Source organism: Macrotis lagotis, chromosome 5 (genome assembly GCF_037893015.1).
Source record: "Macrotis lagotis isolate mMagLag1 chromosome 5, bilby.v1.9.chrom.fasta, whole genome shotgun sequence".
NCBI lineage: Eukaryota > Metazoa > Chordata > Mammalia > Peramelemorphia > Peramelidae > Macrotis > Macrotis lagotis.
In genome coordinates this window covers 107883742-107896880 of record NC_133662.1, presented here as the reverse complement: position 1 = coordinate 107896880, position 13139 = coordinate 107883742, and the positions used below count along the sequence as shown (strand labels likewise).

General features: G+C 35.9%; 1 protein-coding gene across 1 annotated transcript in view; it reads left to right on the top strand.

Moving 5' to 3' along the window:
- PDSS2 (decaprenyl diphosphate synthase subunit 2) overlaps positions 1 to 13139 on the top strand; it is a 287192-nt gene that overhangs the window by 233281 nt on the left and 40772 nt on the right. Inside the window, exons 5-6 of the mRNA XM_074187281.1 lie at positions 1441 to 1614; positions 3034 to 3165. Coding sequence (XP_074043382.1) covers positions 1441 to 1614; positions 3034 to 3165 — 306 coding nt within the window. The remainder of the gene's footprint in view (positions 1 to 1440; positions 1615 to 3033; positions 3166 to 13139) is intronic.

The window sequence follows — 13139 nt, the reverse complement described above, 5'->3', positions numbered from 1 at the left end:
GGCCCAGAATATAAAATCATAGCCTCAGAATGCCAGAGCTACAAATGACCTTAGGCATTATCTCATCTAATTGGTATATTTTATAAATGAGGAAACTAAGACTCACAAACATTAAATGTAATTAAGTGTGGTAAGGATGAGCACTTTAATCTAGACCTTTATGACTCTTAAGTCCAATAATTTTATCTATTCCTCCCAAAAAGAACTTTTTTCTTTTTCTTTTAAATTCAAGATTTTATTTATTTTGAGTTGTACAATTTTTTCCCCAATCTTACTTCCCTCCCCCCACCCCCTCACAGAAAGCAATTTGTCAGTCTTTACATTGTTTCTATGTTGTACATTGATCCAAATTGAGTGTGATGAGAGAGAAATCATATCCTTAAAGAAGAAACATAAAAGTATAAGCGATAGTAAGATCAGACAAAAAGACATCAGTTCTTTTTTTTTTCCTAAATTAAAGGGAATAGTCATTGGTCTTTGTTCAAACTCCTTGTTTTTCTGGATACAGATGGTATTCTCCATTGCAGACAGCCCCACATTGTCCCTGATTGTTGTACTGATGGAATGAGCGAGTCCATCAAGGTTGGATCATCACCTCCATGTTGCTGTTAGAGTGTACAGTGTTTTTCTGGTTCTGCTCGTCTCACTCAGCATCAGAAGAACTTTTTTTTTCAAGGGGAGAGGTTGTTGCTTTCTGAACTCTGGAATAAACTTATTTTTCTTATTTTCCCCTTCTCTTCAAAGTAGAAATGAGTATTTTTTTTAAAAATTAATAATTATTGACAATTCTGGTTGGTCAGGGTTTTAAAGTTATTTTGTGATAGAGGATCAAATGTCAAATAATAGTTCATTTTCAGTTTGTTTTATGTTGAATTTTGTGGTTTTTATAGTTTAAAGAAGAAATCAGGTTTTCTGGAAGCAAACTAGAAGCAAATAAAAACATCTTTGCCATGTCTTATGGCAACTGGCATTGATGTATTTGTATGAAATAATCCATGTCTCAGATACTTTGGGACCAGAGAATTTATTTTCATGATTCCCTTGTCCTTTTCATTCTCATTGGTAGTTAGAGTTTTATACAAGGTTTCATAGATGAGGGAATACAACGGAATTCTATCTTCAAGGAGGTTGCTTCTGAGCCCTGTGATGCTTAATTTCATCTCCATTTATTCTGGGTTATCCATTTAAAGGTAATAGTTCCCTGGCTCTGAAATTGATATTTGCCGCAACATTTCCTTTAGTGTCAACTTCTCCATTGTTTTAAGAAATGACTGGTTCACTTGGGGTCATGTCTTGGCATTTTTATCACCTACAAGTTAGAAATAGTTTGCATTGTTTGTTCCCTGGTCCTATCATTCTTCAAGAACTGAAACAGTTGAGCCGCTTTAAAAAAAACATTTTTTTAAAGCTTTTTCATCTTGGCTTTTGTTAAATTTTCAGGAAAACTGTATCACAGATGATGTCGGAATATCAACTTGGAAGGAGCAGATTTTTCTCTCCCATAGTGCCTTGCTAGCAAAAAGCTGCCAAGCTGCAATGGAATTAGCAAAGCATGATACTGAGGTCCAGGATATGGCATTTCAGTATGGAAAGCACATGTCTATGAGTCATAAGGTATTGGCACACCCTTTCTCTGTATCCAGTGTTTAAATAACTAAAATGACATATGGGAAAACTTTTAGGACCTAATGACCCTTAAAGTCTCAGAAATGTTTAGCATGTACTTAAGACTCCTCAATCATTTAGTTTTTATCTATTATGTAATATAGAAAAGCATATTTTTCATAAAAAGACACCATTTATTTACACTGTATTTGAAATGTCTTTCTTTTACTGCCTTAAGTGGATCCTGACAGAACTACTGGAAATTATTTAATAATGAGTAATGCTTCCATTCACAAAATTGGAAGGACATTCACAAGAGAATGGAAATTTTTCTTATTCCTTTATGTCTGCTTAAAAATTAGAAATTCAGGAAAGTTAATGAAAGCTTAGAGGTATATCGAAAAAAATGAAAATACTTTAGTTCCAATCATTGCTTTTTTTTTGTAGGGTTTTTTTTTTTGCAAGGCAGTGGGGTTAAGTGACTTGCCCAAGGCCACACAGCTAGGTAATTATTAAGTTTCTGAGGCTGGATTTGAACTCAGGTACTCCTGACTCCATGGCCACCTAGCTGCCCCGCAATCATTGCTTTTTAAAAAAAAAATTTTATTTATTGAAGGAAATGGGTTTAAGTGACTTGTCCATGGCCACACAGCTAGGCAATTAAGTGTTTGATTTCAGATTTGAACTCAGGTCCTCCTGACTGTGACTCAGTTCCCTGTTCTATCCAATGCGCCACCTAGCTGCCCCCTAATCTTTATTTTTCAATATGCAAAATAAAGCAAAGACCCTGATATTATCAACAACAGGGTTCATTTTTTTGTATATCCATAATTTCCAATTATATTTAGAATTTATGCTACTCAAACATTTCACTGGAATAAAAGAATTTTTCTTAGTAGGTGGGAGTGATACTTTTTCTCTTATAATAAAACCAAACAGATTTGAGGAGAATATTTATTAAAAATATGTAGAATTATACCAATAAAATATGCTTACCAAATCCTTGCTTCTAATTTTAATAATAAAAAAGGGGGGTAGCAACTAGGTGGCGCAGTGGATAGAGCATCGGCCCAGTAGTCAGGAGTACCTGAGTTCACATCCAGCCTCAGACACTTAATAATTACCTAGCTGTGTGGCCTTGGGCAAGCCACTTAACCCCATTTGCCTTACAAAAACATAAAAATAATAATAATAACAATAATAATAATAAAAGTTCGAAGGGAGCTATAAAGGGAAAAAATAGCTTCAAATAAATTTGAAAATTAATATATTTCAAAACATTCATCTCTAAAATATTTTTATTTAAAAAGTCCTTTCTTTAGTCTTTTTCAATTACAGTAATGTCTCTTCTCATATCTAAAATATACTAGTTATAACTGTTTATGGTTATATTGTTCTACCATAACTCTTTTTATCTTTTCTCTCCAGATAAATTCTGACCTCCAGCCTTTTATTAGAGAGAAGTGTGGTGACTCCATAGCATTTAATTTAAATTCAGCTCCTGTAGTTTTACATCAAGAATTTCTTGGAAGAGAAATGTGGATTAAACAGATCAGAGAGGTAAACTAAAATTAATTCTATATAGAGTGATGCTTGTAGTGTTTGACTTATTTCAATATATGTTTCATGATGGCTTAAAACACTGTCATTCTATTGTATGAGAGCATTGTCAAGGAGCAGGTACAATTTCTTCTTCATAGAAACCTAGATTTTTAATGAATCGAAACATTGTCATTTAAAAGTCAGAAAATTATAATTCTGCGTTCTCTTATTATCTAAGTCCTAGAGTACTGCAACACAAGGCTAGTGCCTGTGGTGAATGCTAATTAATTCAGGTTTTTTTTTTTCCAAAGGCTTTCAAAAATTGTGCTATGGTAATAGCACCACCCTTTAACTGACTGCAATTTCCCATCTGTAGACTCTAGCACAGGCTGCAGAATTCCAGGAGCTCCGTCTGTCAACTCATTGAGTTATTTTAAAACAAACTAGGACCCTGAGTGAGCTCTGAGGCATTCTGAGAGGGGAAAAAAAAGGAGGTGAAAGGGGAGGATAAAGAATCGTATTTTGAAACTGGAAAGGTTCTTAAATATCATCCCCTAATGCTCTCACTTAACTACCTTGTTGTCCCAATAAATGAGGTATACAAAATCTTTCCCTCTTATCTAAGACATCATTAGATTCTATGGCTTCAGATTGTTGCAGTATTCTTTCTGGCAGCTGGAAGGAAAAAAAATCCAACTATCCAGAAATGTATAATGTTGCTTGCTCTAATTGTATTATAATAATATTACAGGCTAATATTTTCAAATTTTATATTTTGTTTGGAAAGTAGAACAAGAACTGACAATATATTTCTAAATTAAAGTAAACTCACTATGAATAGATATAGATGTAAAATTCTAATATTTCAATTCTTCCACAACACATGATTTTATTACTACGAATATTCCTTGCATATATTGTCTTGCTTTAGGAGGTGATCTTTATAGAATTACAGATTTAGATATGGAAGTCACCTTTAAAATCATCTGATCCAACTCACTCATTTTACAGAAATGGAAACTGAGGGCCATTTGAGTTAAGTAACATGTTCTTGGACACATGAGTAAACTAGCAGAAAGGAGATTTGAACCCAGGGCCTCTGACTCCATATCTTCTGAACCTTGTTGTGGTAAACTGATACTTGAATGACAGTCTGTTTTCAACGTTGGTAGAACCTACCAAGGCTTTCACTAGGTTGTCAAAATCTTTATCATTTTATAAAATGAAGGGTTTTTACAGAGAGATATTTTCACCAGGGTTGTTCAGTAGTTTCATGAAATAGGTTCTACACAAAGACCCAACAAAAGACAGTTTTTCTATGGATGGTAAGGTGGTCCAAATTTTCTTGTTCTCAGATGACATTACACTGCATACATTAAGTCTCAAGACTTCTTGCAGAAACTTATAGTAAAGCAGCAGATCTGTCAAGCTATATTTATTTTTTTTAAAATGGATGAAAAATATAGATTATAATATGCATCTGGACAATTATTTCATTAAGGTAGATAACTAATGAAATGGTAGGTAGTCATTTCCAGTGCCTGGAGTTATAGGAGAAATAGAGAAAGTTAGGTAGAAATAAAAATTAAACCTGTGAGCCCCTTGGTGAAAGGATACAGGTAAAGTAACTCCCTAAGCCCAAAACATATTGGTGCTTTCTCTACAATTTAAAGTCTTAGAAAGTTGAGTTCAGTTACTAAAAATTTAAGTTCCTTTTGATTTGACCTGTTGATGCTCATTTGTTTCAGTAATATTTTACTCTTCATGACTCTTTTGGGGGTTTTCTTAACAAAGTTACTCCAGTTCATTTTGTTTGTTTGTTTTAATAGATGAGGAAACTGAAACAAACAGGATTGAGTGACTTGCCCAGCGTCACAGAGAAGCCAGATTTGAACCCAGGAATCCAACCCTGGGGTCAAGAGGACCTTACTTCAAATCTGGCCTCAGACATTTGACATTTACTAGCTATGTGACCGTGGCAAGTTATTTAACCCTGATTCCCTCACATTCAGGACCATTTCCTAGCCCTAATTCATATCTAGCCATTGGACTCGGATAATTCTAGAGAAGAAAGTGAGATTGGTGACTTAGTACAACATCTCGTCCCTCAAATCTAGTTCACATGCTTGTCATGGCATTACCTCCTTACACTCAATATTCCATCTTCCTACTACATATATGTGTTTCCCTCTCTCCTCACCTTCTCCTCCTGATCCTTACTAATCAGATCAAACCCCTTCTTCTGTAAGAGGTCTTTCAAGCCCTACCCCTCAGATCCCTAGCTAATGCCTTCTCTCTCAGATTACATATACTCTATGTAAATCTTCTGTGTGTAAAGTTCGTTATTTAGATTTGGACGCCACCGTTATATTGTGTTTCTTGAGTTTAGGGGCTATGTTTTTTTTTGCCTTTGTATCATTTGTGCTTAGCACTGTTACCACATGCTTCTAGATGGTTGACTTAAACAAATTCTTGCTGGTTGATTGTTGTAAAAGAAAGAATAGAAAACTTTAGCTTACATTGACCATGCTTGTGTAGATTTCAGCCAATCCAATATTTTTGGTTACCTCCTACAAAAATTTGTTCTTGGATCTCATTATTCTTGATCCGTTGTCTTTTTCCATTACCCATGTTCACGCTATAGAAGGAGAAAAGTTAGTAACTTAGTTATATCAATAAGGAAGAAATCATGTTTTCATGGTATCCTACTTTGTCATCTGAGAAGTCATAAAATAATTTTTGTCCCCTGGTACTTTTGTATTGAGCATGTCTGCTTTCCACACTACCTCAAACAATAACAAATACAAAACGGTACTCTTTTTACTTAGCACTCTTGAGAAGTGGATATTGGAAAATGATCAGATATCAGATTAGCCTTGAAGTTGTTTATATGTATTTGTTTCTTATTAACACTGTTATTTCTGTAATAGTGAGTATAGGACTAAATAACTTATTTTTAAATGGCAATCTGTAGCCAAGGAAGGAAAATTACATATTTGTAGCCATTCAGATAGAAAATAAGTAATTCACTCTTAGGGAGGTGAAGTCATTAGCTACTTATCTTTTTGCTTTCCACTAAAAGAAAGTGAGCATCTTCAGAGAACCACAGAACTCTGTCTCTCCCAGGGGGTACAGATGCTCCTTACTGCAGGTCAGCATCCTGGATTTTTAATAATCTCTCTAATTTGCTCCTTCCACTGTAAACTAGTGCAGAAATAAAAATGGATTATGTTGTCTTAGCCAATCCTAAAAGTACTGAAACGTCATATGAGTTTGTGACATTCTAACTCTATTATAACTATAACTAAGACTGTTATCTCTTACAAATTCTTACATACAACTTGTTAACCAGATGTTCCACTGTTACTTCTCATTGAAAAATCTATAATAAACTATTCTTGATTGTGCTTGTAAGTTGGAGAATAATTTGAATGCACAAAAAATAACAATTCCATTCTTTTAAACATACAAATAGAAAACAAGTCACTTATTGAGTGAGTCTTCACACATGCTATTCTAAAGATCAGTGCTTCAGATGATAACTCCCTTCCTTCAGATTATAATGAATGTTGATAGTATAAGCACTTAAATTGTAGACTTGTTGAATTAGAAGGTACCTCAATAGTCATCTAGTCCAACCCATTCCTGAAGCATGAATACCTTTTATAGAATCCACCTCCAAATACTACAATTTTTAAAGAGGCTTGTTTTGATTTGGTTTTTATATTAACACAGTTCTTCCTATGATTTCTTCCTACTACTTTCTACCCCTGAGGAAAACAAATCTAACCCCTTTTGTACATTATGGCACTTGAAATATTTCAGGATGCTTTTAAAATCATGTGCCCAAGATTTACATCTCTAGGACATTCAACTAATTTTCTTATGTCATGGTTTCAGGACTTTCCACTACACTCCTTATTTAGTTGTCCTCCCTGCCTGAAATTCTTGTCTCCTCCAGGATTCCCTGGCTTATCCTTCAGGCCTCAACTAAAGTCTCACCTTCAGCAACGTGCCTTTCATAGCTCCCCTTTAATGCTGGGGCTTTCCTGAAGTTACCTTCTATTTATATACTCTATATCTTAATTTTAATTAATTGTTTCCATATTGTCTTCCCCCATTAAATTGTAAACTTCTGAAGGGCAGGAGCTGCTTTTGCCTTTATTTGTATTTTTCTGTTGATCATTCGTTTATGTTCATTATTCTTTAGCCATCTCATCCTTAGATATCTCCTTTTCTTTTTGCCTTCATTCTTTCCCAACATCGAGTTCTTTTCCAGTGAATCACATCTTTTCATTTTGTGGCTCAGTTTCAGTAGTTGACTATCCAGTGAAAAGCCTAAATTAATTTCTTTCAGTATTGACTGATTTGATTGCCTTGCTATCCAAGGGATGCTCAGAAATCTTTGCCAGCACCACAATTCAAAAGCACTAATTCTGTAGCACTCAGCTTTCCTTATAATCCAACTCAATAACTGCTTATTGACTATCCTGGTTTGTTGATATCTTCAGTAAACTGTGGCTCCCCAAACTTAGCATATGACCTGACCTTTGCATGATTTAATTCAATTCAGTAAGCATTTATTAAGCACCTTCTAGATATCAAGGCCTCTACTAGCTCTGGGTCTACAAAGACAAAATTGAAACAGTTCTATCCTCAAGGAACTTATATTCTATTAGAGGGACTCAACATGTACACAGAAAAATGAATACAAATTAATTTGGAGGGAGAGTCAAGTTAGGAAAGGCTGTTGTTTGTAGGCAGTCACAGTTAAACAGACCCTTGCAGGAGAACTAGGGAGACTCAAAATTGGGGGTGGGGATAGCATCCTGTAACAAGATGAGGAGGCTAAGATGGAAAGGTGGGCACAAGGAACCAGGAGACCAGTATGGCTGAACTGATGCCTGCCTGAAAGGAGGAGTCTGGATAGATTGGCTATAGACAGATTGAGAAGGAATTAAAATGCCAAAACAGAGAAATTTATATTTTTCCTGGAAAAAGTAAGAAGTCACTGAAGGTTTGTGAATAGGTGAGTTAAGACTAGTTCTGAACTTTAGGATATCAACTTGTCAGCCTTTTGGAGTCTGGCTTAGAGTTTTGAGGCAGGTAAACCAATTAGGGTAGTACAACTGCACAGGTGAGAGATGACAAGGGGAATTTTTCGAAGGATGTTGTGGAGCTAGAATCAATAAGACATCTCTAATTATACATGGAGTGTGAGGGAGACTAAAAAATCAAGAATCAATCAATAAACATTTTTAAGTACTGTCTGTACCTAGGCATTATGCCAGTAGATAAGAGACAAAAATGAAATCTTGCCCGCCCTCCAGCCTGCTTCTAGCAAATAAAACAACATGTATGTCATTAGTGTAGATGCAGCAAAGGGGATCAGGAAAAGTCTCATGTTGGAAGTAGAAGTTTGAAGGAAACTAGGGATTCTAACAGGAAGAGGTTAGAAAGGAATGCATGCCAGGCACAGAAATAGGAGATGGAACATCTTGTGTAAAAATAGCAAGAATTCTTAGTTTGGCTGCACTATAGAGTAATGGATATAGCAGAATAATGTAGAATAAGCCTAGAAATATAAGTTGGAAGCAAATTGTGAAGGACTTTAAATACCAAAACAATGACCTTGAATCTGGTCCCAGGAGTAATAAGGGGCCATTGATATTTATTGATCAAGGAAAGTGACATCACCAGACCTTTGCTTGAGGAATACCACTTTGACACTTACGTGGTAAATGGAAGGGAGGACTTTTGTTAGGAAGACCAATTAGGAGGCTATAACATTTATATACTTACAGCTACCTTGTAATGCATATCCCTTTCAGAAGTGGACATTCAGATAGTATGGGGCATCAGGGTAATCTAGCATCAGATATGTATGACTGCTTCTCCATGAACCAGTGCTGGTTCTTAGTAAATGCTGCTTCCTTTTCCAAATGTTCATGAACCATTTCTTTAATACTGAGTTCTAGAATTTTGCCAGGAAATTCACATTTCCAGCTTCATAATGGGAAGATCCACCTTCTTCCCCGTTCTGAAAACCGGCAACCTTGTTCATCTCTAGTGCATTAGTACCTCTTTCATTCTCCATAGTTCTTCCAAGGTCACTGCCAATCATTCAGAAATGGCAGTAGAAGTTACCTTGAGTTGGATTTGATGCAGATCAGGTGAAATCATTAAGGGTAGGTAGATGCTCTCATAGCCATCTCCTCACTTTATCCTTTGTTTCAAGTTCCTGCTAATCAAGAATGTGTTCTACCCTATACAGTTTGCATATTATTCTTTCTGTTTAAAAAAGGAAAGAAACAAATAGGAAATAGAGTTGTTTTTCCTTCTTCCTACCATCACTTTTGCTAACATTTCAATTTTCTTTGTTCTAACTTGAAAAACATTGCTTTCACACACAAACATATAAAATGCAAAATAATTGAACTCTTTACTGAGAGTATAGTGATAGCAAACATAAGTTCTTGAAAAAAATCAATTTAAGGGTAGTTATCTTTATCAATTGCTTGAGTTTGCAGTTTGCATATAGCATGCCCTGCTTAAGAAGATTCAGCAGCTCCCTGATGCCTAAAAGATAAAAAAAATCAACCTCCTGGCATTTAAAGCATTTTACAAAAGAAAAATTGAGATTTATCAAACTATTACCCTTTTATGTTTTATTTAGTGAAATTGGCTCAGTTGTCCCTCAAACAGGGCTTCCTGCTTTATCTCCATGCTTTACATAAGCTTTCTGCCCAAGTTTGGGATTAGAATCCCTGCCTCCTTCAAAGTTTAGTTTAAGGTCTATTTTCTACATGATCCCTTTTTGATTCTTCCAGCAGCTAGGTCCTCTCCCCAAAATTTCCTTCATTTTATTTTATATAGATCTTAATAATAATAATAGCTACCATTTACATAATGTTTCAAGGCTTACAAAGCACTTTTCAGACATTTCACTTTATTCTCATAATCCTAGAAGATAGAAATATCATTATCCCCTTTTTATAGATAAGTTTACTGAGACTGAGGGAGGTTGTGACTTGCCCAGAATCACATAGCTAGAAGGTGTCTAAGACCACCTCATTAGTTCTATATATAAAGAGATAATATTCAACTTTCACAGGGTGAAATATTCCTAGAAATTGGTACAAATCAAAAACATGAATGTTGATATATTGAACCTTTGGGAAATCAACCAAGTCTCAATAATCACCAAAAACTGTAAACTTTCACTTGAGAATGCTAAAAATATATTTTACTGCCTAAGAAAGTATTAATTCTGATAATATTTGCTTTTTCTAGCACAATTACCATGGAAAAAACCCTTAAATGTAGTATACAAAATAAAATTTGTAATATGTAAAACATTTTTTTCACAAGTAATTTCCTAAAATTGTGTGACTTTTGTGCTATCTCAATTTTTAAAAAATTTATTTCAGACACTCTTCATAATGCATGAAATCTAGAGGAACATAAATACTGTATAACAGATAAAATTCTTAAAACAAAAACAATCATTCCACAAGCTTGTGCTTCTTATTTTTTTTCTGTACTGCTCATGACCACAAATATGCACAGTTGCCCATGCAGAAGTGAAGTTACTAACAAAATCATACAAATGCTTGAAATCTTGAGCCCAGGTTGAAAATAGACTTGGGCTTAGTTTCCCTAATAAAGCTTAAGCTCCCAGAGGACAGTACATAATAAATGCTTATTAATTAATTAAATCCTCTTTTCCTCCAGACAACAATCCTGACTTTTCTTTATATTTCTTCTCCCAGGTACATAGCTTTAAGAGAGAGAGAGAGAGAGAGAGAGAGAGAGAGAGAGAGAGAGCGAGCGAGCCCAACTCTTTCTGCTAACCTTTTCTCTGGGATTTGGCATTTTTGATGCTCTTCTGTCACTTAGCATTGCCTTATAATCACTCTCAGCTAAAAGTCTTTATTTATAGAGTAGATAGAGTCTTACAACAGATTAAGAGCTAGAAGAGACATGAGAGTTCATCATGTCCAATGCCATCATTTGATAGAAGAGGAAACTGAGGCCCAAAGGATTAAATGATTTATCCAGGGTCATGAAGCTAGTAATTGTCTGATTCCAAGTCCAGTACTCTCTCAATTATACAACATTGCTTCTCTGTTACCTTCTTTTAAAAATGTTTGCTTCATCTAAGAGTTCCCTGTGCAGCTAGCTACATGAGTCCCTTTGAAGATAATCCATCTTTTATTTTTTGGCAGAATAATTTGCCACCCTGATACATCTCTTCTTTATGTGAGCAATAATATATTCATCAGCTTTCAGGGAGCTCACAGTATAATGGGGGAGACAATATGCATGTACAGACAGATTGTATGCAAGATAAATTGAAGATAATAACCAGAGGGGAGATACTAGAATTAAGAAGGAGCAGGGGGATTTCGGCAGGAGCTTGAAGGGTAGTAGGGGAAACCTAGAGACAGAGATGGGGGGGGGGGTGAGAGAGAGAGAGAGAGACAGAGAGAGAGAGAGACAGAGACGAGTGAGAGAGAGACAGACAGACACCGAATACATTCTAGGCATGGGAGATTTCCAGGGAAGATACAGAAGATGGAGTGTCTTGTTTGAGGAGAAATCAAGGAGGTCAATGTCACTGGATTGAAGATTATCAGAAGGAGTATAAGGTGTAAGAAGACTGGAAAAGGGAAAGATGGGAGGTTGTAAAAAGAGCCGATCACCAAACACCGGATTTTATATTTAGAGGTGATAGGGAGCCACTGAAGTTTGTTGAGCAGAATAATGTTATGATCAGACCCATGCTTTGACAATGGAGTAGAGGATGAACTGGAGTGGAGAGAGACTTGTGGCAGGCACAACAAACTCCCCCCCCCCCCCCCCCCCCCCCCCGAGATATTGAAATAGCATGAGGTAGTGAGAGCCTCCATTTGAGTGGTTGAAATGTCAGAGGAGATAAGGAGGCACATATGCAAGAGATGTTTTAAAGGCAAATTTGGCAAGTCTTAGATAAAAATTGAATATGAGACTTGGGGATGGGAGTGAATGAGGAGATAAGAATGATAACTACTTTATGAGCCTAGGTGACTAGGAGGATGGTGTCCCAAGTTTTGAGTCTACACTCTGCCCTTTGCTACCTCGATGATCTTGGCTAAATCCCTTGTGCTCCTTTAGCAAGAGTTTTGACTTGATTCTGCTGCCAGTCTGACTTTCTGTTCTAGAACTTTTGGAGACCTGGGTAGATTCTATCCTTGCTATAGCTTTGTTTTTTTGTTTGTTTGTTTTACTTCCATTCTCTAGATTCTAGAATTATAGTAGCAGGAAAGATGGACTCAAAAAATGTAAAAGAAAAGCTTTGGTTAGGAAGAGACTTGCTGTGTGTATACTAGAACACCTTGCTTTACTTTTGGACTCAGAAATCTCTTCTATCTCTTCCTTCCTCCTCCTTAAAGTGAATACTGAAAAGTTAACCATAAGGCAGTGAGCCAATTTTGCAATTTCAAAAAATTGATTAGCTTCCCTTGGGGAAGGATATGTTAAAAACCATTTAACCAACCTTACAATAGTTCATTCCTCTTTCAGTCTTGGGCTCTTTGGCCCTGGCTCTCTTACGGTTATCAGAAGTGGAAGAGGAGGGGCAGTTAGGTAGTGCAGTGAATAGAGCATGGGCCCTGGAGTCAGGAGGACCTGAGTTCAAATCTGGCCTCAGACACTTAATATTGCCTAGCTGTGTGACCTTGGGCAAATCACTTAATCCCATTCCCTTAAATAAATTTGAAAAAAAATTTAAAAAGAAAGAAGTGGAAGAGGAAACTTAAAAGTCCTCTAGCAGAGGAGCATTCCTTTATAGTCTGGTAATCTCTGTACTAGACATCTGATCACATCAGCAGTGGCTAAGGACATAATCTTCCAAACCAAAACACAGCTGGCTGCTCTAATTTTAGTTCTCCCAGGCTTAGCTTTGCCTTAATAAGACTTTGACCTAAGAATTTTACCCCATATAGAAGTTC